At 40.9% G+C, this 24,607-nt stretch overlaps 2 protein-coding genes across 4 annotated transcripts in view; one reads left to right on the plus strand and one right to left on the minus strand.

The window, feature by feature from the left end:
* STARD9 (StAR related lipid transfer domain containing 9) overlaps positions 1-10,479 on the plus strand; it is a 118,249-nt gene extending 107,770 nt beyond the window's left edge. The window contains exons 25-34 of the mRNA XM_075501626.1: positions 310-507; positions 1,302-1,485; positions 2,809-2,955; positions 3,614-3,719; positions 4,340-4,482; positions 5,194-5,258; positions 5,347-5,552; positions 5,971-6,050; positions 6,471-6,629; positions 7,722-10,479. Of these exons, the coding sequence (XP_075357741.1) occupies positions 310-507; positions 1,302-1,485; positions 2,809-2,955; positions 3,614-3,719; positions 4,340-4,482; positions 5,194-5,258; positions 5,347-5,552; positions 5,971-6,050; positions 6,471-6,629; positions 7,722-7,823 (1,390 nt within the window). The 3' untranslated portion in view covers positions 7,824-10,479. The remainder of the gene's footprint in view (positions 1-309; positions 508-1,301; positions 1,486-2,808; positions 2,956-3,613; positions 3,720-4,339; positions 4,483-5,193; positions 5,259-5,346; positions 5,553-5,970; positions 6,051-6,470; positions 6,630-7,721) is intronic.
* Positions 10,480-12,382: 1,903 nt separating this feature from the next.
* Positions 12,383-24,607, minus strand: part of CDAN1 (codanin 1) — a 33,767-nt gene continuing 21,542 nt past the window's right edge. For 2 of the 3 annotated variants that reach the window (XM_075502812.1, XM_075502811.1), the window contains 12 exons: positions 24,435-24,489; positions 23,279-23,412; positions 22,458-22,561; positions 20,893-21,042; positions 20,372-20,435; positions 19,789-19,867; positions 18,641-18,798; positions 16,957-17,064; positions 16,512-16,575; positions 15,108-15,310; positions 14,257-14,364; positions 12,383-13,514 (listed from right to left, as the gene is read on the minus strand). In XM_075502812.1, coding sequence (XP_075358927.1) covers positions 13,389-13,514; positions 14,257-14,364; positions 15,108-15,310; positions 16,512-16,575; positions 16,957-17,064; positions 18,641-18,798; positions 19,789-19,867; positions 20,372-20,435; positions 20,893-21,042; positions 22,458-22,561; positions 23,279-23,412; positions 24,435-24,489 — 1,353 coding nt within the window. In that variant the 3' untranslated portion in view covers positions 12,383-13,388. Of the gene's footprint in view, positions 13,515-14,256; positions 14,365-15,107; positions 15,311-16,511; positions 16,576-16,956; positions 17,065-18,640; positions 18,799-19,788; positions 19,868-20,371; positions 20,436-20,892; positions 21,043-22,457; positions 22,562-23,278; positions 23,413-24,434; positions 24,490-24,607 lie in introns of those variants that run through there. The other variant, XM_075502813.1, reaches the window with a different exon arrangement.

Below are 24,607 nucleotides of genomic sequence, written 5' to 3' on the forward strand. Positions count from 1 at the left end.
AGCTACGTTAGTCTCCGTCCTCAATTTGCCTCTCAGCCATTACAAGCAGTAACCAAGACCCTCTTATGCATTTCCTACTGTTGTAAAAGCAGTGGAGTTTTAGAATTTCTGCATCATCTGTCAGCATGTGGCCAAAGGGTTATTTGCAAGGGGAGTGTGATTCCTATAGTATTATAGCGTGATTCCTAGAGTATTAGATTCCTATAATTTTTACATTACAAAGGTACCTAATATCTAAGGGTTTTAAAAAATCAGAAGATGTAGCTTTGCAGGGTGCGTTTTGTTGCTCTAATCATGTTTCCCCAACAGACACATGAGGACTATTGAAACTCTGAGGAAGGAAAGAGAAAAAAGGCTGCAACGATACCAAAGAAGCCGAAGTCTGAGTCCGCAAAAGCATTTGAGTCTATTGCAGACGCTGGATGCAAGTCAGAGGGATCTAGATCTCCCCAGCAGACGCCGAGAATATCTGCAACAACTGAGAAGAGATGTGGTGGAAAATACCAGGTAGGGCATTAGAAACCTCTCTTTTGGCCTGATGTACATTAACAGTGTTCACAATGGTGCGCGTTAATGGTTCTTACTGACATCTGAGACTTCTGCGGCAGAAGAATTCTTCTCAATGCAGCACTGTTAAACTTTGGGATAGAAAGTGCTTTCAGGAAAAACATGTGCCTGATTTTAGAAAACATTCATTAAACTCTTCCATCTAGTTTATTTCAGTCCATAACAAGTGTCTAATTTATTTTATGTGTATGATGTATGGGAACAGCCAAGTATTCAGTCTTGACTCGTTATAGACCAATCTGTCTTCTTACTCCTTCAGTAACTTAAAAGCCACATGAAATAGTTAAGTTTTGTGTTAAATATTAAAAAAATTCTGCTACCCTTCACCATTTAGAATTTGAGCTTCTCGTCCCCCACCGTATCCCCTAAATGACTTTTGCTTCCTTTGCGGTAGGTCAGGAGACAGTTATTTTCCCAACACAATTATTTTGCATGTGATATGCCAAAGCGGTAACCTTAGAACATATGGAGAGCTGACTTAGAAACCACTGCAATTGCTGGAGTAATCTCAGTGGTAAACTGGGCTTGCAATCTGAATAATTTTCCAAGGTTAATGTCCATGCAGCCTTTGTGAGCAAAGAGAAATGTTTTGGAGGCTAATGTGGTGGTTTTTAATTGCTTTTCTGGCAAATTTTCCTGTTCTGTGTTGAAAGATGATTTTCTCATGGTATTTTGTCAGGTGACCCGATTTCAAGTAATTATGTGTGTTTTCCCCCACTTACCTATCCTTACAGGGTTCAAGAACCAAAAAGAAGAAGCATTCAGCATCCTTCAGACGTTGAACTGTTACTCCGAGACTACCAGAGAGCACGAGAGGAAACCAAAACTGAAATTGCACGAGCTAGGGACAAACTTCGGGAGAGAGCTGAGCAAGAAAAAAGGCGTATACGGGAGCAAATATTTTCTCAGTTACAGAAGGTGAGCATTACAGAGGAAACCATTATGCATTTTTCACATCAATGCATTTTTTTAAAAGAAACTTTTCCGTGGCTAAGTAATTCTCCTGTTTGATACACATCAGCGTAGAAAAACCAAAGAATTAAATGCAAATTTGTGCTTTAAAAAAATCTCAGTAGTACTGAACTGATACTGTTCATGCTTCTGAACTACATCTTCCTGAAGCCACATTTTATGTACAAGAAACTCCTAATGTTTTCTCATTGGATCGAGCTTACAGAGCCATCCTGTGGGGCATTTGCCCAGTCTATGGAAGAGTTCTGCTAAGGTACTGAGTTTATTTCAGTATGTACTTAAACACAAAGGCCTTTATTCTTTTCTTTTTTCTGTTTCTCTTTTTAGATTGTTCTCTGTGTGTGTATTTGTCCTGTACTTTTTGGTTTTTTCTTCTGCACTTCGTTACCCATCTTGCACAGTCCAAGCGTGTGGATTTTTCTCCCAGATGCAAAGACAATGCCTCGTTAGGATGTGTCTGTTCTGCCCGGTTTCTGACTATACTTTTATGGAGTAACCTTTGTCACTGCCTGACAACGCAGCTTCAATCGTAGCTGCAGACCTCCTCTCCTCGTGTGTGTGTGTGTGGTGCAAAATGTAGTGAACACTCATTTCATTGCTCTACACCCTTTAAGGCAGCTCAAATTCAGGCACCTCCACTGGATGACTGGATCTTACCACATCCGCTGCCGTATTTTTCTTGTGAAACGTAGATGTACTTCACCCGAGTTGGAAAACCAAACTTAAAACTGCCCTTGAAAGTTCTCAGTATTTTCTTCTTATGTAATTTTTATTTCATCTTCTGGGCTGGCATTGAGTAGTTGCATTGGTTAAAGTGAGATCTTCAGTCTTTAACAACTACATTTACCAGCAAGTTAAGTCAGGGACTACTCGAGAAGTAGGCAAAGAGGAACAAATGGGACTGTAAAGAGATCTTTTTTTAAAGTTTTTTCCCTTAAAAACATCCTAGCATTGGTTTGATAGCCTGGACTCTCGTATGTGAAAAATAACAACAGCAGAAGCTGCATTTTCCGACTGCCAGGTTTTACAGGGTGATTCGCTCTATGGCTTATATAATCCTAGTCTTGCAAATGAGCCCGCTTATTTAATACTTTCTGTAATGCAACAGCTTTTGTCCTGTCAGCACTCCTTGAAAGAAATTGGACTTCTTTAGATTATTCCTCTTTCAACTTTCAGTGCTGTTATCATGGATTTGACTAGCTGTTGCGCATGGTAAGTTTTGTGGGGGGTTTTTTTTGTTTGTTTGTCATACTGTGGTACCTATTACAGGAAGAAGCAAGGCTGAAGACTCTTGCAAGTACAAGCACTTTGTGTACAGACTCCAGCCTCAGCCTCTCCTCTGGCCCAACATCTGGTTACAATAGCAGTAATACTGCTACGTATACTGCAAGTAACCTCAGCAGCCAGGAAGGACAGGTGAGAAACAACTGGCCTGTGAGACTGATGTCTCCTGATGCTTCAACAATAACAGAGATATCGTAGGAACAGAAACCTTTTTTGAGATGGTTCGTATTCTGTCACAGCTATCAAGCAGTTTGTGTCACTACTCCTAGCTTGTGTCACTAGTACGCCGAGAGGTGAAATGGGGTGGAGGGAGCATTACCGTGTAATTGCAAAGGACAGTGACGCTTTTATTTTTCTGAGTTTGTGGGGTGTTTTTTTTTATTTCATAGATAAAAGCCAGACAGTGTTACTATTGTCAGTAATGCCACCGTCAAATGTTTTAGAAGCAACAAGCCTTTTCTTGTGATAAACCAGAATCTGATATTCTCAGTGTGCCTCCCTCAGTGATGCATACATTGACTTAAGCGTTTGTGTGTGTGAACATGAACTTTCCTGCAGTTACTTTTTGGAGTATGCACCTGTGCTAGCTCCTCATACTTGGTTTGCTAAATTTCTGGAGTCAAGCTATCATTTCATAACCAGGGCAAAGGCAAAGGAGTTACCTTATGATAAAGAGAAGCTTCCAACCTTGTAAGGCAGATTTGCCACAAATATTCCACTTGCTATGTAACATAATTTATTTTTCCCAGTTCACACCAAAAGCTCCCACTTCTGCTCTTTCTTAAATCAGGTTTCTTCTGGAAATGCTTTGCTTTCAAGAGATGCACGAGGTCGTTCAGCTGTCAGAAATAGTCAGCTTTATGTGTTAGAGCAACTACAGAAGGATTCAGCATTTGGTAAGTAAACACACATCTGCTTATGGTTGAGTTGTGTCCCAAAGTCTAATGAGATTTGTCATTTATGCAAATCAAAATCTAATTTGATTGTAGGTGTTTTGAGGATGTCCCTACCATTACCTGACTTCAGAAAAATACTGTCAACCAGTAGCCAGAGCTTGCTTAGAATTTCTTGAAAAAAGAAAAGGGTGATTTGGTCCCTCTGAAGTTGGTCTTTTGATGTGGTAACATCAGAGCAGTGTTCTGAGAGGACATGAGGATAATGCTTTGAATGAACCAAGGAAGCAGGGGGGGAGTGGGGGTGGGGTGGCTAAAGCTGCAATGAGTATAGGATTGTACACGGAAGTTCCTGTTTTTACCCTCAACACTGATGTTGCTTATTCTTTAGGCTCTTTATTAGCTTATATGTGGTAATAACCATTAAACTTGAGTAATGCAAGACGTAACTGCAGTGTAATTACCAATAACACAGATTGTCTAGACAAGGGGTGTTATCAGTCCTGCATCAGAATCAGGTGGATTGGGTGCTCCAAGTTGGAGGGTTTAAGTCCCTACAACTGCAGCATAGTGATGGGTTTCCTTTTTATTTTATTTCCCTATGGCTTTTTTCTTTCCTGCAGAAGCCAGCAGAATTCAGCTGCCCCTTCCTTCTAGTAGCATCAGCTGTAGGTTCACTCATGGATTAACTATTTCTGTCAGCTCCTCTTCAACAAAAGGATACCAAGATTTATCCAAACATATCTTGGCTAATGCTACCACTGAGGTAAGTAAATAAGCAGAGTTTTCACTTATCCCTATACCTCCTACTGGGAGTTGTAGCAAAAATGGGTGGGTCAAGCCTTGTTGCTCTACACTGCCAATAGTTACCCATTTCTCGGTTACAGAGACACACTGTAATTTTAAATGGTGGGGGACAGTGAGCCAGGCTGCAGCTGTGGAGTTCAGAAGAGACTGTTGCATGTTAGCTGAAATGTTTGAGTGAAGCTGGTGGAACTGCTGAACTCCTCTATTGTCCAAGAATTCCTACAGTGCAGGTTTTACGTTATCTGTGTATGACAAGATGTGAGTGTGTAGTTAGAAGGAAAGCACACCAAATTTGTATTTCAGATCAGGTAGAATCACTTCAGCATCATTTGGAGATACATGCTCCCCCCATCTCCCATGTTCTCACACTAGTTTAGGCTAGCATACAGGCATACTTTTATATATATATTTTTTTTAATATGTGTGTATATATATATATATATACACACACACACACACACATATATCTTCTCCCCTCCTTCAGGAGAGAATATGACAGGCTAGCCAGTCTGTTAATGCTCCGTAAGGATTACTAGCACTGTAAAACTATTTGTGGTAAAGCCAGCTTAGTAGTTTGAGTAGAAGATAGTGTAGCAGCATGTAAAAGCTGAACACAATTTATAGTTTATACAACTTTCTCTTACCTGTACATTTGTCATTGTTCTCTAAGGTAATGGCAGCATGCTCTCATAACCTTAGGAATCTCTACACACGCCAAGCAGCAGCTGGTTGGAAGTAAGTTTATGGCAGGTCTTTATAATGGGAGGCTTTTTTATGTACTTGGCCCTCTTGTGTGCAAACACCTTTCATTTGTCTTTGACAGATATCAATGTACAGAAAAAGAGGTGCTAGTTTACTACAAAGTCTTCCCTTCAGCAACAAGGCATGGGTTTCTGGGAGCTGGAGTGATAGAAAGACCTCTTCCCTATGTGTGGGGACTAGTGAGAGATCCTGGCAAAAGGCATCTGTACGACAGAACTATCAACACAGCTCGAATACACAAGAAGGTAACCAGCCATATTCAGCTGGGTGAGTATCAACACAAACGACTGGCCACCATTATCACTATGTACTTTCTCAGCTCAGGTTGCCAGCCAGGAAGAAAGTTAGAGGCATCTTATTTCATTTCTTCAGGTCTGAATAAACAATTTCATTATTTAATATGAGAACTTCAGTTTTGCAAGACTTTTCTAAAGTAAGGATAATATTAAATACATCTCGCTGCAGAAGTACAGCTAGAGACAGTCCTCTGAAAGTCAAAATAAATCTTAAGTGGCTTGAAAAAGTATCTTAATGGCACATTATAGGATATTAACTAGAGCTCTGCTCTTAGGCAACAAAATAAAATATGCAGGTGCATTTAAGGGGGGGCGGAAATTGTGACAAGTTAAAGTTGTCAAAGTATAATTCTCCTTTTTTTGTTTTCGGGTGGGTTTTTTTTCCACAGTATATTTAGTGACTGATACCTCCCTATGTTACCTAAAGCAACCCCGGGACTTCTGCTGCATTACTGTAGAAGCCAAAGAGGTAAAGTGAACATTCTCTCTGAAGCATAGAGGAGTAATTCTTCTGAACTCATGGTTCAAGGACAAAGGAGAGACGAAAGGAAAGTCCATGCTCATAGTTCCAGAAGTGATAGTGTAACAGGAACAAAAGCCATGCTGATATGACACAAGTGAATTATGTATTAAACCCCCTTGTGAATGACAGTCACCAACCCAGCCCCGTTAGGCAGTAGCACAAGCGTTACACAGTATATACTAGTTACAAACATGCAAGATTATGACAAAAATTATTTAATAAATAACATGAGAAATATTCTTTCTTATTAAAAGAGCTCTTTTAAGTAAGTAATATGAGAAATATGCCTCATGGCAAACAAAGAAAACATTACTATATGCATAAGAATTTTTTCAAATTTTCATCTTTACACTCTGTCACATGCAGGAGAACTTGTCTGTCTTGGCTATTCAGTCTGTCTATGATGCATCCATGCCTCACCCTTGCAAAGAAGTGGTGAGAGGGGAGATTTTGCCAAGTGCTTGGATACTGGAACCTGATGTAGTGAATGGAAGAGATATCACCAGAGTTATTTACATGGCACAGGTAAGATTTTGCTGTATGTCAACATATCAGAACATATCAGAACACTTAAGAGCTGATAAGTAACAAAAAATACAATCCTTATGCTATGCTCCATGAAGTCTATGAAGTGACCATGAAAGTCTCCTCCACTTCACACTTACCTAGCATGATGTACAGTAATGCAGAGAGAATCATATTAGGATTGTGCTTAAGCACATGATCCCGAGTTTTTACAGCATCTAAAGCTGCTCCCTTGGATACCAAGACTCTTCTGTAAAGGTTTATTAGCAATTTTAGTATATGTTGCATTCTCACATGGTGAGCCAGTATGGAGAGTCTTGTTTGCATTTTCATCTTGCTGTGGACACAGGAAGTCCACCTCGGGTTATACTATTTTCAAAATGCATGGAAATACTTGTTGTTAACTTTTTCTAACAGAAGTCATTAATTCTTCACACTTAATAGATACAAAAGAGAAGTCAAGATTAGGATTGCAGTTAAGAATAAGAAAATCCTGCCATCAATTTATTATAGACTCATCTGAAAAGTAGGCTCACTTTGAGACAGTGGTACTAAGTACTTAAAAATGTCCAGAAGAGAATACCATAATGTGTATAATTTAAAGTACTCATCAGAGAGCTAAATGGCATTAGTCCTTTAAAGTTATCTACCTAAAACATGTTTTTAAGATACAATTTAAAAAATATTATCTTTAAATTATAGTAATTAGTATATGCATTTTACAATGCATATGTGTAACATACATGCATTTTAAAATTTCATATGCCTTTTATATTGCACTTTAGTATATGCATATACATTTTCAGTAACACTGTATCTGTCTCAAACTAGTAATATTTAATCTTAAGCTCAAACTCAAAAGCAGCGTGGGTCATGCCTGCTGAAAGTAACATCAAATAGCAAAGCTTTGCAGGTCTATGGAGTATGGGGGAAGAAAAGATACAAACCACACAGCAATGATAGCATTTGGCTGTAAACTACTTTTGTGCTTAACATATACTTGCAACATCAGAGCTATTCCAGGCTGGAGAAGTGTTTTGTTCAAAAACAGGTACAAACCCCAACATGCGGCCTTTCTTCTAATTCCTGCAGGTGGATCTTGGTGCCCCAGCTATCCCCGCAAGGCTCCTGAGCTCCATTGCTAAGCGACAGCCTCTGGTGATTGCTCGACTGGCACACTTTCTTGCTAGTTAGTGTTTGGTACAAAACCAGACACTTAGCAGCTGAAAGTTCATGAAGAGACACAAGCATCCGTAAGGGTAATGTAAAATGCTGGCTCATAAGACAGTCACAAGCAAGCCTCACTTGAGGAGCCTAACTGCTAACGTTGGACTATACAAAAGTATAGCTAGAAAAAAGTATCATTTATTTTAGCCAACGCTGCTCAGAAGAAACCCCGCAAGTTTTATGGGGAACTGTCCTCCTGAAGACAGCTGTGGAAAACCTCTGTGGAACAGCAGGAAGGTGTGCTGTCTCTGTAAAGAGCAGAGGAAGAGACTTTGCTTTACTGTAGCCAGCATCTTACATGCAGAAGCGTACTATTTAATTTCTGTTTCCAAGGGGCTTCAATGATCAACCTTCTTTCTTTAAGAAAGTTTAGGCAGCAGTGAGAAAAAGGCAATGGAAGCAATGAAATGCACTACAAGCTGGAAACAGTACACATATGGCTTGAGACCTTTTACAAGCTCGAGTAGAGCTGCAAAGCCACTTTCTAGTGTTGAGATAAGCATCAAATGCAGAATTCCTAACAGTGCAGATACTCATTTAACTTAGCTAGCTGGCTATAGCCCCCTTGAGAAGGGAAGTTAAAACAGCACGACATCCACTAGTCATCCTACACCCTGGGTAGATTTTTCTCATGTAATTGGCTGACTACTTGCAGCCAGTATAACGTATTTCAGGTTGCCACTACACTATGCAGCATCAGTGGAAACCACCACACCTCAGGACACAGTTTTACTGCACTGCAGAATTAGGTGCTTTGAAATAAAGAAACCAAACTGACAGTTGTAAACAGTGACACTTTGCCATTAATAGGGAGTAGTACTGAGTAATCAGCTTGTTTCTAGAAATATAAATCCTGCAAATAAGAGTAGCTCCAGCATTTTCCCACAATGGCTTTTTCCATCACCCCTTCTCCACTTTTACCCAAATGCATTAAGAGTTGAAAATCTAGCCTGGTCATAGTCTTATCGCACTTCTTCGTTCATAACGTGACCAGCTGTCTCACTGCAGTGAATACACACTCTTCCCATTCAATTACCTCATGGTATTTCTGTTGAACTTAGTCCAACAATCCTGCTGTCAGGCTTTACATGTTTGTTCAACACACTCCCTAATTTGGCCACACATTCCTAAAATTAAACAAAACCACAACCAACTCAAATATCTGAGTAACTTCATTTAGTTCTTCAGCACAATGGTAAAGAATCACTTTAGATATCTTATCAAAGCAATAAAAGCTGCTATGATATGCTTTCTTTAGCTCAAAAAAGCCCACATTGTTCAAGAAGCTGTTGCACTTTAAATAATTTGTCAAGTGAGAGATATGTATTCAACATCTGCTACTTTAACACAGCTACTTTCAGTAAAAGATGCATTTTCCCAGCATACAGTGAAGTTAGCCGCACTTCCCACCTTTGAGTTCAAGAGCCAAGATCTACTTTTACCACATCTTTGCACAGGTGTAATTTTGGCTCTCAGCTTCTATGTTACATCCTGTTATTAATATATTAAGTTTTAAAAGAAAAGATAATAGCTATTTTAATTTGATATTTAAGAAAATAGCAGTTTTGAGACATACCAGCCCAAGGCTTTCCCCCCCAAACTATACCAGGTAGGATAACAAAATTTCTCACTTACAAATGTGCTTTGTTTTATCTTTAGATGGTCATGGTTACAATCTTAACACCAATATATTACTGTTCTGTTTTGGTGAGGCTCAGCCTTTTCTTAAAAGCCTGCCAAACTGAGTCATGGCATGATTCACTTCAAGTGTCATGCATCTTCCATAGCCCCTCAAGGAAAAAGGGACAACCTGTCACAAACTTTCCTGCAACTGAGCGAAAAGACAGATTTCCAGATCTGCAACCTGTCATACAGTCCCCTCACTTTTGGTGGAAACCAAGAAAGGAAGAGCGAACAAGACAGTACATAAAATCCCTAGAAAAATGAGCAGAAACAAACAGCAGCACGGCATATTGGCTCTGTCCCTAGTGCTGCTTCCATGGATTTCTGGAGGAGGTAGGGGAGGTCTTCATATAATCCACAAAAGATTTACTGAGTGCTTCGCTTTTTTTCCCTTTTATTTTGGACATGGCACTAGTGATAAAGCAGTTTTTGTAGGAAAAACATCTAGGGGGACTCCTGTTGATCAATGATGCCAGTGCCTATGAAGGATAATGTCTTATTGTACAGTGCATCAGATGTTTATTTTTATATATACATAAGATTTTTTTCTATGTTTACAAATTAAGTTATTTATATATGCTTGTTTTGAAGCGTTTTTATATGCTATCAAAGCTAAGTTTTATTTTTATCAGTATTGAATTAATATAACTTTTTTTTTTAATACAATCTTCAATTGATACTAAAAAAGCCTATTTATATGAATGTTTTCTTTTGCAAATATAACATTTTATGGTACCTGTTAATGTACGGCATTGGTTTGTTTGGAAGGAAGAAATAAAAACCCAGCAGATACCTAATTTGTTAATCTACAACGGGCAAATACCAACTTCCTGTAAGTTACTGCTGAGCAGTAGATGATCAAACCAATTGTATTGTACCACCTACTGTTGCATCTCTGCTCTTAATCAAGATTGCTATTTTCATATCCACAATAAATAGTATTTTCTACACAAGAAAATGTGCCCCACGTTATTTTGCTCCAGCTAAGATACCCATCTATGGAACTATGCTGGATGGAGAAATAACATAAAGGCTAGCTTGTGATAAAAGATGTAGGTCTCCTACTTACCTGCTGAGGAACGTGCATGGAATATGAATTTGCGGTACACAAGTCAAGAAGCCAGTCACTGCTTAAGTTTGGTTTCTGTGACACAGTGCCTTATCCAAGCAAAAGGGGGTTGTTTTGGTTCGTTTTGAAATGAGGCACTGGCTAAAGCTTCTTCCTGAGGCCAGTTACACAACTCCTCTGACCCAAACCTCTGGAAGGAAGTTATTATAATGCCATTTTTCCTCATTTTCCTTTGGGAGTTGTGAGTTTGCAGTAGAAAAGACTGACAGAAGGAAGGCCACACACTCCGACCTAGCTTGCTGTGAGCTCTCTTCTCCCTACTGCTCTCCTCCTTGCAGCGCCGCTTGCACCACAGCTAGAGGCAGTGCACAGGGAACAGCTACAACGCTTGAAGCACTCGCACCGAGAGGAGTCTACCAGCCCAGTGGGACTGCAGAGAGTCATGCATCCTCGTGAGAGCTGTCCCACTGATGAATCCCTAGGCAAACAACAGCGTGCTACACCATTGTTCCTAAGCCTTAGTTACAAAGTAAGTCAGGTCTCTGGCTTTACAGAGCAACCAAGGCTAAGTACCATGGGATGCCCAGGAACTGGAGTAACTGCATTAAGACGTAAGAACGTGGAAACAGAGGTGTTTCTTACCTGCTGGTTCCCGCTGAAGAACTGACTGCCTTCCGCCCCACAGGGCACAACTATGCTCTCTGGATGTACTAAACTGCTCCTGGGGCTTGGTCACCTTTTAAATAAAAGTTTCCAAGCATGTTGTATTAGAGAAGGATAATTCAGGTATGTTGAGTTCACAAAAACAGCTGTGGCCATGGTATCTATGCAAACAGTTTTACAATACCCAAATAAAGTCAGTTCCAGAGCCAAGAGCACCTTTTTTACCATTATGGATTCCAGCTTCTTCCCCCTTCCACCACTACCACCCCCTTTATATAACAAAATAAAGTTATATTTCAGTATAAGCAAAGCAGCAGCAGGCCCGACAGGAGATATTACTGTACTTTCTCTGCCCCATGCTTTGTGGCAAGGCACCTTTTTTTGTACTTCGCCCCAGTACAAAGAGGTTATATAGCAACAGCTTGAACACAAACCAGGACATTTAATCATGTTTATTATGACAAACAACAACTTCAAATGAGACCTGCACCAAAACATCACATAATACTCAGCCTCAGGGAGCAGGTATGGTATGATATGGTATACTTGCTAGTTCAATTTGTATTGCCATGTCCTTGCTGCATACACAGCGTGCCTACATCTAGGGACCCTCTGCTTCAAGCACATCAGAAAACTCCTAAAATAAGGCATGCAGATGGAACATGTCAAATCTTTCAATGCAGTGCTTAGTAACCAAGACAAGAGAAATCTCAGTACAGTTCAGACACTGACGTGCTTCTATGGTTCCTCTCTCTCTCATATATTTTAACAGAAGCCACAGTTCTACCTAATTAGTCCTGTTTGTGTTTTTTCTTAAATCACTGACTCCAAGATGTTACCTTTTCTCACCTTATACAAGGAAGAGGTAAGTTAATTAGCAAGCTAAAAAGCACTGGGCTTCCTTTTGTCCAGATGTTGTTCTTTCATAACACAGTATTGGCTTTCTGGAAAAACCTGCACAAGTAGGACACTCCTAGACAAAAGGAAATAATATCCTCACTGCTACAGGGTGGGGGGAATCCCGTGAGACAGCTAATAAGCACCTAATCATACTCTGCTAACCACCAGCAGTCTCCACCACAAACCCCAGCTTAAGGAAATACTTTGGGGGAGGAGGGGGGGTGTGTGCAGTGAATGGGAGGTCACACCCTTGGTGATGATATACCTGGAAAGGCAGAAAACACCCACTGTCCTCCACAAAACGGATTAACTTCAAAACCAGCTCTCCAGAGGATGTCACAGTGCTTTTTCACTACTTTTTTTGTCTGTTCTTCCAGCCTGTAGTATTCTTGCTGCAGCACTTCCTGTCTGATAAAACCCAAACTCAAGGCAAGAAGGATTATAAAAAACAGTGAATAGCAGCCAGATGCCATTTATGTTCACATACTATAAAAGAGTCTTAAAAAATACTGTAATCTGTCTTCAGTAAAAAATATAAACAGATATTTTCTCCCTTATTTCTATTAAAAACCCCAAGAAATTACAAGTTCTGTTTCCAACAAGAGATGGAAAAACACTTAAGCATCTACATCCTTTAAGAATAATGCCATCAATGTTCTGGTGTATATATTTAATACGGTTTAACTTTTAAAACGAGTCTTAAAAAAATTAAAATCAAACCTTCGAAAATTGAGCTTACAATGAAAAATAAATATAGGCTCATCTCCATGTCATACAGGTTCACCTTTTCCCTCCCCTGACAGTACAGTCTTTGTTAAAAGACAGCATGAGAAATCACATTAAGTTAAGAGAAGAGACAGGCACCAGGAAACCATCTCTCTGATCATGATGTAACTTGTCCGCTTGAATTGATTCCTGGGTTTGGCCACAGCCTGTTGCTGCACAAATACAAAAAGTGTCTATGAGTCTAGAAAACGGCTGCTCTGAGCCACAATCAAGGTGCTTAAAGGACTTTTGACTTGGAGATCCATTTGCTGATGTCAGCATAGTCACCACGGCAAAACGTCCATGAACAGAAAGACCAGTGCAGGTTTTGCACAAAGTGACCTCTTATCTGCAGTATGCTCCCAGCAAAGAGCTCACAATGCATTCAGAAACACTACAAATTCCATTTGCGTCTTCATTAGTGACTTTTGTCCACAGAGAGTCCACCTCCACTAACTTTGTGCTGTCACGGTACCTAGAGATTGTCTGGTCAGCTCACAAGGGTTAGTCCTGGGCTCTTCTATATGATGTTCTGATATAAATACTCTGGACAGCATTTCCAGTTCTTTTAAGAAATCCTGTAACGAACAGATACAAACCAGAGAACCCTTATTAACAAATGTCAACAAAGAGGCTTACTTAATTTTTCTAGAAAAGAACTTTACAAGGTTAAACACATTGTTGATGGTTTTCCAGTGCAGAAACCTAGACAAGCTACAAAATTGATTGTAAAGATGAATGCCTGTAGGTCTACATGTTCAGTCTTCCCTCTAATCCCCACATCCTCCTCAGAAAAGATCACTGCCTCAGTTTAAATGGTTAAACACCTCCAATAGGCAAGCGCTCACCAGCCTTGAAATACAGTCCACTTTTTAGCAAGGGACTTGGGCGTTTTGACTCTGGCTAGAATAGTCTGATTCCTCTCACAATCTGGTGGTAGGAGGCAAAGAAGTTTAAATGCAAGTCTGGTCAGTTAAGACCCTTCCCAACATGTCATTCTCAGCTGGAGCACAGCAAACATGTTCAGGCTAGAACTGAGAGCTGGTAACTGAGCCAACTGGTCTCCAAACTGGTTACAATTTTCTTGGAAATGTTTCCGCTGCACGGGAAATGCTAGGATTCACCCAAGTACAGATTTCAGCCAAACACTAGTAACAGTAACAAGCTTGATGGAAGCCAGTCCTGCTGCTGCATTAAGCAGGAACTATAGATAGGGAAGGTTATGGGCTTCATCTACATGAAATAGAACGACAAGGATTGACTGTTTATGTAGCTTTACTTTTTATTTCACTTATTGTTCACACACTTCTAATTACTTACTGAGGGCCAAGGGAGCTCTTCAAGGCTATGCAAGCAACTCTCTATTTCACTAGTTCTCATTAGTTCATGTTCTACAAGACCATGAAGCACGAAAAGGAACAAATCCCACTGCAGAAGAGAAAAAAAAATATCAACAACTCAAATGGATTTTGTGTTCCTTTCTTTAACCCTATACAATTCATGTTTTTCTTCTTGGATCAGAATATGGAGAAAAGGAGTGAAAGGAAAAAGCACATTATTTACCTGGGGGTGGCCATGAAGGACACCAAAGAGCAACATCCAAAATGAGTGAACAAAATTCCCTTAGTTCATACACTGTATTCTACCATACGGTCTCAAAATTTCTAATTCTGTTTCCAAACACACCAAGTATTTAATTCCTGTGTGTTCAAGAACAGCTTGAAAAATTCTTTTCTTACCTTCCAAAATAAGCTGGTTTTAGCCTGCAACTAAATAGGGCAATTTTCAGCTTCATAGCTGGGGATCTTGTAAGATAACACCGATACGCATGCAAAAATGAAAGCTGATAAGAGACACAAATGCAACCAGCTGAAGTCACGTGTGCTCAGTCCTCAATCTCCCAGGCCAAATGGGCCATTTTGCCATTTGTTTCTAAATCAAACTCTGCCTTCCTGACAGCCCCACGGACAGGTATCAAACACTGACAAGTAGTATGCAGTCCTCTTTTTCTCTGCCCTTGCAGAAACAACACCAGACCAACAGCAGACCAAATCCTGCTGGCCTCATTCCCACAAGCAATCAGTTAACACTGCGGGCAGGCAGAACTCTTACATGAATATATCAGACCAGAGTGGATAACTGGCAGCTCCACAGATCAGAGTAAGCTTTACCTCTCGCTGCTTAACTTCTGCAAGATAACCAATGTTCTTCTTGCTGAAGATCAGCTGCACAGGAACAGGTGTCCCAAAGTCTTCCTTCCAGAGAGAAAGTAGCAGTTTTAGAAGGCCACAGGTGGGATTATTCTTTACACGCAGCCTCTCGGAGCTCTTCTCTGGGGACTTGATCCCGAAACTCAGAGGAACACGATCTGAAACTGTAAGAAAAGGAAGAAAGGTGAACTTCTATAGCTGCATTATTTTCCTTTTATAGTCATTATCTTGGTCCAACAGCACATTTTGCATAGCTGGTATCTAAACAATCACTGAAGTAAAAACACTTAGGGAGTGTAACCCAGTGAACCTAAGAGGACTGGAGTTTAGAAACATGCAACATTATGAGCTTTGAAACTATACACACAAGTATTACACAGGAAGAGATTTATACTACTCAGATCAAGAATACCATTTGGTTGGCATATAGCCCCGAGTCTTGAAAGATGATTGACTAAATAAAAGTCAGCCTAATGTTTAATAAAAGAGAACCTAGGTGTTACTCCAAAGGAGAGCAGAGTAACACAGTAAAACAACATTTGAATCTATAAACAGATTAAATAGTCGTTCATGGTTTTGACTATAGGCAGAGTTGCATAACTTCATACAAGTGAAAGTAAAGCTGAACAGTGTTCAACTGCAGCTAAACATACACAGAGGGAAGAAACCAGATCTTCCTTGGCACAGCCAAATGGAATGGGGCAGATTTACATTGCTGCCCCCCAGAACGAAATTTCACAATATTCAGATGTGAACTGCTTTCTGAAAGAATGAACCATGTATGAAACTTCTTCAGAAGGTTCTAAACCCAGGAAATTAGAAGGTTGCCCAGGGGGAAAACACCTGCATCCAGATCACTAGCTCCTGTCGAGAAAAACATTGTATTTAACACATTAGAGCAAGGGGGGGAGAGGGGGGGAAACAAGACTGAAAATGCTCATAGAAGTCACAATACACAGAAATCAAGTTAGCTCCATTCTCTCCAAAAAGAGCCATAAAAATGTAATTAAAGGGAACGGGCCCTTACTTTAGGGAAAAAAAACTCCTCTGCAACTTTTCAGAGGCAGAAATACTGGAAAATGTATCACATATTTAAATGAAGGCATCAATAAATAAAAAGCAATGGAGATGTGAACAGAACACCAGATCTGAAGGATGGTTAGTCACAGTATAATGCTGTTTTGCAGAAGGTGGAAGGGAATAAGAGCAACCACCCAAACTGACAGAAAAAAATCTGCAGACTCAATGACACCAAAGAGAATCAAACATCCATCAGCTCTAAATACTGAAGTCTCTGACCCCAAGTACTTAAGAGAACTGTAATAACAGGTTTCAGTCTTAAATAGCTTATCATGACTGACTTACCCAGCAAAGAAGCCAACTCAACCGTGCACTTTGCCAGCTGCTGTTCTGATGTGGGACACATGAACTGGAAAACACAAAAAAAAGTTCTATCTTTGTCCCCATACTGCAGACTGGACAAAACAGGGCTTCACAAGGGATAAAAACATCAGACAAGAGCAGGCAATTTACAGCAAGAAACACAAAGCTGTAATCACGAGACCATTAAAGACTGCAAGATAAGAAAAAAATCATATATATGAAAAGGGGATCCACAAAGGCTAATTTTAAGTAACAAGCAGATCTACACGGTATAAAAAAAGTTGCCGTGCAACTTTATCACATCTGAGCTCAGACAGAAAACATTCAACTGAACTCAACTGTGAGGCAAGACAAGCTAACAAGTTTACTGGTATGCAAACAGCTCGAAGTGGTCAAAGGGGGTTTTTTGTTGCTTTTTTACTTCTACCTTTCTGCATCGAAGTGTCTGACTCAATCTCCCTAGCAGGCACTCCAGCCAGATGTAGTCAATCACTTCACCTTCATCCCGTGGGCCCACAGCAACACAGAGCACATCCTTGATGAAAAAGACAGCAGTAATTCACCGATTAGTATCCTGCGCTTCCACAAACAGATCTTTGGACCTATGACAAAGCAGTTCATAGATAGTCCTCAGGTCCTCGAAAAAAGAAAAAAAAAAAAAATAGGCTAGTATCCTCCTCATTTCATAAGACAGATTAAAGCTGAGTTTTTCACAACCTTACCTAGATCTGATTTCTAGCATAGTTCTCACTAATGTTATGAAGACAAAGTCAATGAGGGCAACCAGTTCATCCTTCTTAAAAGTAACTAGATCTGAAAGCTCTAGATAAATCTGATAGCACAGCAAGCAAGTTCGGGGTAGAAGTGCTACAGAAATCCAGAGTCCTCTTATATTGTCAAGGTAGCTTCAGTGTCAATAAAAGCTGAGTATGAAGAGCACCAATAGGGTTATGGCATTAAAACTGGTTTAGCAAATTTCACATGTGGTAGCACTTTCCATCACCAGCGATTTACCACCCAATATCGGAAACCCAGGATGGAAATCAAAAGAATAAAAGAATATTTTAAAAGCTGTATCTCAAAATGTCACATAAAAATACCTTCAAAAAGCAACAGCCTGCAGAAAAAGCCCCTGGTTTCCTCACATACCTTACCCTCTCCTCTTTCTATTTTATCTCAAGCAAGAAAGCGTTAAAGGATGTGTAGTCATTCTTATACAGTTGCTGGGAATGTGATGACAGTGAGATCCAGTATTATTGCTCAGACGAGCAGCAGCAAAAAAAATAGGCAGAACACATAATGGTAAAAAAAGTGAGGTTTTTAGAATTCTTTTCCTCATGGGTTACTCACACAGGTTATATAATTGCATAATTTTGACAAGAACAGCGACCTTTTAAAAGCCTGGGAGAAAAGACCAAAATGTAATTTGAACCAGCTTGTATAGAAAACTGCTTGCATCTAAGGCTGAAATTAAGTCCCTACCATCACCTTCTTTTTAAGATACTCTGATTCTCCCTAATTATAGCTGAATGAAGGTGCAGATGCAGACTGGCAAAAATCTTTCAACAGGTTCGTACAGATTCATCTGACACTTAATTCAATGTAGAATTCCTGGTGTATAAGATGGGACAGTCTACCAAGTTCTACAGAACTGAAAGGACCAACAGGAAATACTTACAGTCTCTAAATGGAGACCAGGAGACTCTATAAAAAGAGTAGGTCTACAAAACGTAGCTATTTTGATATGCTGGCTCTTCAGCATACAGTTGTACACAATGCCTACCACACTATGGTTTCTATGCTACTTGTATCAAAAAGGCCACTGCCACACTACCAGAAATCCTGTATTTGAGATAGTACTCCTGACCAGGGAGCTCTGATCTATGCACAGACAGCAAGCAGGGGGATGAAAAAAAACATGAGACCTTGCCATCGTGCTTCCTAAACACTCCTCACAGCCAGTTCCTTACAACCAGAACATCCCCTTTAAAAAAAAAAAACAACAACAAACCAAAAACCAAACCAAACCAAAAAAACCCCAAAAACCAAAAAACACCAAGGTGAAAAATAAAAAGGGAGTTAGGGCAAGCCAGGAAGTGAACACTATGTACCTTAATCTCATTGATGATTTGGGAGGGAAATGGAGCACAGTGCTGACAGCCCGGAGGGCAGTCCCTTCTCAACTCCAGAGCATACTCGCCAGGCAAGGGAAGTCCTGGGACTTTCAGCATTCTGTTGAAGGTTGCCTTGACTTCTCTTTTGATGAGTGCTACAAAGAACAGGGAACAAATCCTGTCTACTTCGGCTTTCTCTCCAGCAAGGCAGGCAACTGTTTCCAAACACTACTCTTATTAGCCTCTCATTCCGAAGGCCATGGCGAATGAGGAAAGGACAGTTTACACTTTCAAACCCTTCTCACTCTGAGCTCCCATTATATTTAATGGGCAGAAGCACAGGTGCAGAGAGTGTTAACCCACAGCTCTAAAAGGCAGCCACCCATTACTACCAGGTAGTACTGGCAACTCATCTCATTTTCCATCAAAATATTTCAGCAGATTTAATGAACACAGTAGCTAAGCCAGGAAGCAATGCCAAAGTAGAAAGCTGAATCAGCATGATCATACCAGTTCAACCACTGTGCCCATGAAAGCCATATGTTTTCTACCAAAATAAGTTTTGACCAGCATCCAAAACACTAAACTCCTACTGCTGCAAATGGTGCTGGATATTCCTCCCCAGATTCTTGGCACAACCTCCTGAAACGATGGGTTTTCAGAGATTCTAAAGAGTTGCCAGGGCACTATTACAGAGTATAAGGACTACAGTTGCCTTCAGTGTGCTGAAAACACACCCAGTCCAAGAGGTGTTTGTTTTACAGAAGATTTCAGAAGCACTCTGTACATGTGGACCACAAGGTGACTTGAGAGAGCAGCCGTCTGTATCATATGTTTGAAGTGCTAAGACAACTTCAGCCTAGATGACATTTTCAGAAGAAGCTTTCCACAGCATTCATTCTCACCATCCTACGAGCCTCCATAACTAAAAATCACTTACATGGGCCAAGCCTGAAAAATCCCTGAAGAAGGTTCTTGGAGCTAGAAATCATTCCTCTTATTCCTAAACAAGGAGGGACAGAGCAACTGCATGCTTCCCACTAAAAGAAAAATGAGTAGGACCAAGTACTTTATAACACTGGAATAAATTCTATCCCTTGATCTCAGAAAGGTTAGAAGTCCCAGTTCAGGGTGAGAAGACTCACCTGCAATGTTGGCAGAAAGCCAGCCACAGGCTTTCTCAGTAGCCAGTTCCACTGCAATGTCTTCTGCACTACTTAAAACCTTTACGGGGAGGACAACAAGTGATAGATTTACTACCAGCCACAGCACTATAGTCAGCAAGAAGTCAGAAGGAAGTCTAGAGGGAAAAGGCTTAATTTTGGCATGCAACATTTAAACAGAGCACCACCACCTCTGTGTGAACTGCTACTCTGAGGAATAGGACTGACCCATTTTGATTTCCCAAACCTCACCAACCCTGTACAAACCCCATCAGCTCCTGGGGAAGCTGATGCTAAAACAAAAGCATCATCCTTGCAAGATGAATGCAATTTAAACACCATTCTAGTCTCAACAGTTAGCTATTAGCTAGATTATCACTTTAGCCAGAATATCCAAGGCAGCCTGTCAAGAGGTGACTCTCCTTAGCTATTAGTCCTCACATGGGGGCATCAATAGATGCCATTGTCCTAAGCTATTATGGGATAAGTGAAGCAGCAATGGAAAAATGGTAACGGTCTAGACTTAAAGTCAAGGCCTTTAGTATGTTTTAGTGAAAATACATACTGCTGCAGATGTCTCTTCTGGCAATAACACCCTTACCGCCTCAGGACCCTTCTTTTTGCAAAATCTGCAAGAAAAGAAAGAAAACATGCCACAGGATTAGTCAAAGTTCTTGGGCAACACTCAGAGGTTCATTACCATAGGAACTTTCACACACTCTCTTACAGACAAAACCAGTTGGAAGACTGCAGTGAAATAAGTCAGACCAAAAGAACCAGACAAGGAAAAAGCAATTACAAGCCACCAAGCTGCAATACTCAGTTTTCCAAAGAGGGGAAATACAATAGCTGCGGTGGATGTCCGTTTGGAGCTGGATGCAGAGGGACACACAGCACCTTTATTCCTTCCTACAAATACGGCATTAACTGGCTGGAGGCACAGCAGACAGTCACCCTAAGAAGAGCAGAGGTCAGGGTTTATAATTACCAGAACCTGAGCATGACAGGCCAAGCCGAATTAGGCTTATAGATTCCACAATAAGAAGAGACAGGAAGGCACAAGTTTAAATAACTTTTCCTCCTTACTCTCTGCCTTTGATGAGTGCCTGGGCCCCTTCCTCATACAGATGAGTGCACACCTCTTCAAGCAGCTTGTCATGATTAGCATCCTCCTCCCTCACTTTATCCTGCAACATGACTTCAGCCCTTTGAACCAACTCTGCTACCAGTGTTGCCCTGTAAAAAATACCAAAAACAATCACAGACTGAAATCGATACAACAAACAGTGCACACTAACTATAACGAGCTGTTTCCCCCAATTTAGGAGGATACCCATCTCTCTCAGGCACAAATGCAATAAAACACTCTGCTAAAAAAGAATTAATCACACTGCGTTTAGTACTGTACCATCTCCTTGTTCTTTTTGTAAGGAAGAAAGCAGCAATGAAGATATCAAAGTAGTACTAAGAGTCAAGAGTCAAAAGCCTTTAGGTTTTAATAGAAACATATATGGTTAACAGGTATCTTTTCTGGCAGCAATACCCTTATACTCTCAATGGATAGTAGTCAGAAGCTCAAAGCTGTCAACAGCAGCCCACTACAACCAGCATTCCTTGTGGACTGATACCGTTTAATGTCTTCAACAAGTACCTGTACAGGCTGGGGTGTACTGGCTAGGGAGCAGCTGTGCAGAAAAGGATCTGGGGTTCCCAGTAGACAAGCTAAATGAGTTAGCAGTGTCCAAAGAAGGCCAACCTTACACTGGGCTGACATCAGCAACAGTGCAGCCAGCAAGTCAAGGGAAGTTACTGCCTGCCTCGCCACTGTGAGGCTGCATCTGGAGTATACTGCCCAGCTTTGGGACCCCGGCACAAGAAAGCCATTGACAATCTGAGTGACTGCAGGAAAACCAAAACCAAAACCAAAACAAAAACAAAAAATCACTAAGATAGCTGGGATGCTGGAGCACACAACCAACAAGGAGACTGGGAGAGCCAGTTTCACTTAGCCTGGAGAAGAGAACGTGAAGGGAGAAGGAAGGGTTATAGAGAAGACAGAACAATGCTTCCAGGAAGTGCACAGCTAAAGGCTGACAGGCAACATGCACAAGCTGGAACAAGGGAAATTCTGATATGATATAAGGAAACATTTTTCACAAAGCCTGGGAAAATTAAGCATTGGAACATGGTACTAAGAGGCTGCTGAATCCTCATCCTTAGAGACCTTCACAACTCAGCTGGAAAACGTGTCAAAGCAATCTGACCTAACTTGAAAGCTGGCCCTGCTTTGAGCAGGAGTTTGGATCAGATGACCTCCAGAGGTCCTGTCTGACCTAAGATTTTCCTATCTTTAGCAAGAATGTTCTGAAAGGGATATAAAGTCTCAAAATGCTGTATTACATTCACATTCCAAGTGTCTCACAGTCATAGAACCCTTCTCTTTGCAACCCTTCACAAATTCCCCTCTATGATGGCAATCAGATGTTGCTGGACCCCACTGTCATAGCTTTATATAGCCTTGGCGTTCTGCTATACAGCATACTCTGAGGGAAGCTTTCTTTCCCCCATACACACAATTTTAAAGGATCAACTCTTTCCCTCATTAGTGTAAAGTTACTTCTTAAGTCACAGAACAGATCACCAGCACTTACTTGATGTGCTTAACACAGTTGGATCCCACCCTCTCTGCCACAAATTCAACTGTTCTCCGTAGGGAGGGAGGCTGGTTGTGGAAGAAGGCCTGTTCCAACTCTACCTGTTCAAGAGAAAAGTGCTACAATTGACTAGAGCACTCCACCCAGATCCTCCTCTCCTCAACACAGGAACTGACAGAAATACCATCTGGAATTGTGCTAAAAGGCACGCAATTTGCCTACACTAGAACCTTCTGCTACTGTAGCATTCAGCATCCCTGTAAAATATTTGCTCCCTCTCCCTATTTCCTTCTAACCATTTAACCCAAAGCTCATTATCATGGTTTATGAAGCTACAAAAGCAAATGCCCAGTAAAGGGAAGAATGGGAGAGTTCTGACAGCACCTACTAGTAGTGAGTCACCACATAGGGTTTGTTTTTGGAGAGAAAGGATCCTCTAATTACAGGCTGGTAATCCTGTAGGCTCCTACACAGTTCCTTCTTTTGGTGGAAAGCGTGGTTACAATCTAACCAAAACAGAGTATGAGAAACATACCAAAATTTTACATTAAAGAAGAGGAAGGCAGAGAAACAGGCTATTTGTTCCAATTGCAAGAATGTTTACTGAACTTATCTGGATTTCAACACCCACATGGTATCCCAGCCACATGGCTATACCAGAAGAATGAGGAGTAAAGATACCCATCTGTTAAACACAATATTCCCTGCTGCCCAGGCCCATTCTTTTCTTTCCTGGCATTAGGATACCACTGTGTACCCTATCCTCACACAAGCAATTTCTCCTGCCGTTTCCCCTTGTGACTCCCTAATTTCATTACCTGCAGTTTCTGCTGTGTGACAGAAGCCCTCGGTGCCAAGGACTCTGCAGCCGTGGGAGTGATTTTCCTTATAAAGCCACCATTTTTTGCTCCACTGCCAGCCACAAAAGAGGCAAGTAGTTTTCGCAGCTCACCTGTACAGAAAAACATGCAAAAGCAGTCATCGTCCCCATAAGCAAGGGAACAAATCAAAAGCCAAGAGAGAGACTTTCACATTGTCAGTCCTGTTTCCGGAGCAGATTCTCTCAGCTTCTGCGAAAGCTGAAGTTTCAGAAAAGCTGAGGGGCATTCCACCCATTTAACTGGAAGGGCAGAGCAAGGCAGGCAAGGCTCTGAAGATAAAAGATGTGGCTTTCAAAAAGCTCCCTGGCACATAGGACTTGTGCAGAAGGATCAGGGAGCAGCCATTTCTTTGCATCCCTTTTTAGGGATGGAAGCAGGAACTGTAAGGTCTACAAGGACAACAAGGCAAGCAGAGTTGCACAAAATTCCAACAGGGTCAGGACAAAATACCAGGGGAAAAGCCTGAAGATATGTTCAACCCCTAGAAGCTTTTGTGATGCAGGTTTAACATAGAGTTTTCCTAGCAGCTAAGTCCCAAGAAGCAGAGCACCATCCCACCGTCTGGGATTCTATTGTCTACAGAGGTGGATTTCACCAATGACAGTCTGATCCCAGGAAAAAGATATTTCAAACAACCACCTGATAAAGCACCAGAGCACAAAAAGATTCGTCCCCTCTGCCTGGCAGCAGAACTATGCTGAAGGATCAAAGCATTCCTCACATTAGAAACACCTCTCCCTATACCTTGGATGGAAAAGTTGTACACTTACTCCTTATAATGGTTCCTTCCAGTTTGTGAAGGATGAGTTCCCCTGTCCCTCTGTATTCAAGCTCTGTAGATCAAGTATCCTGACTGTGTAGCCTCCCTCCCCCAGCTTCACCAGATACTATTCACAGCTGCATGAGCTTCTGCAATACAGCTTTTTATCAAGCTTGACTCATACACAACTGAGACCTGAAGTTGTGAAGAGTGGTAAGAAAGATGATCTGAGGACTCACAGTACCAAAGGACAAATTAAAAAAAAAAAATAAATAAAAATAAATACATACTAACATATTTTATTTATATAGCAAATATAAATAAAATACTCACCAAGATAGGGACAGCAGGTATAAAGCAACTGCTGATCCACCAAGGGTACAGAGTCCTGGTGAGAAAAGGAAGGAAATGCTGAAAGGACACAGCAGGAAAGAAACAGTCTTCAGCAAGTCAGAAATCCCTGTGGTCACAGGCAGGTTTCAGACCTGCCTTTCCATGAAAACAAC

Source organism: Mycteria americana, chromosome 5, assembly GCF_035582795.1.
Source record: "Mycteria americana isolate JAX WOST 10 ecotype Jacksonville Zoo and Gardens chromosome 5, USCA_MyAme_1.0, whole genome shotgun sequence".
Taxonomy (NCBI): domain Eukaryota; kingdom Metazoa; phylum Chordata; class Aves; order Ciconiiformes; family Ciconiidae; genus Mycteria; species Mycteria americana.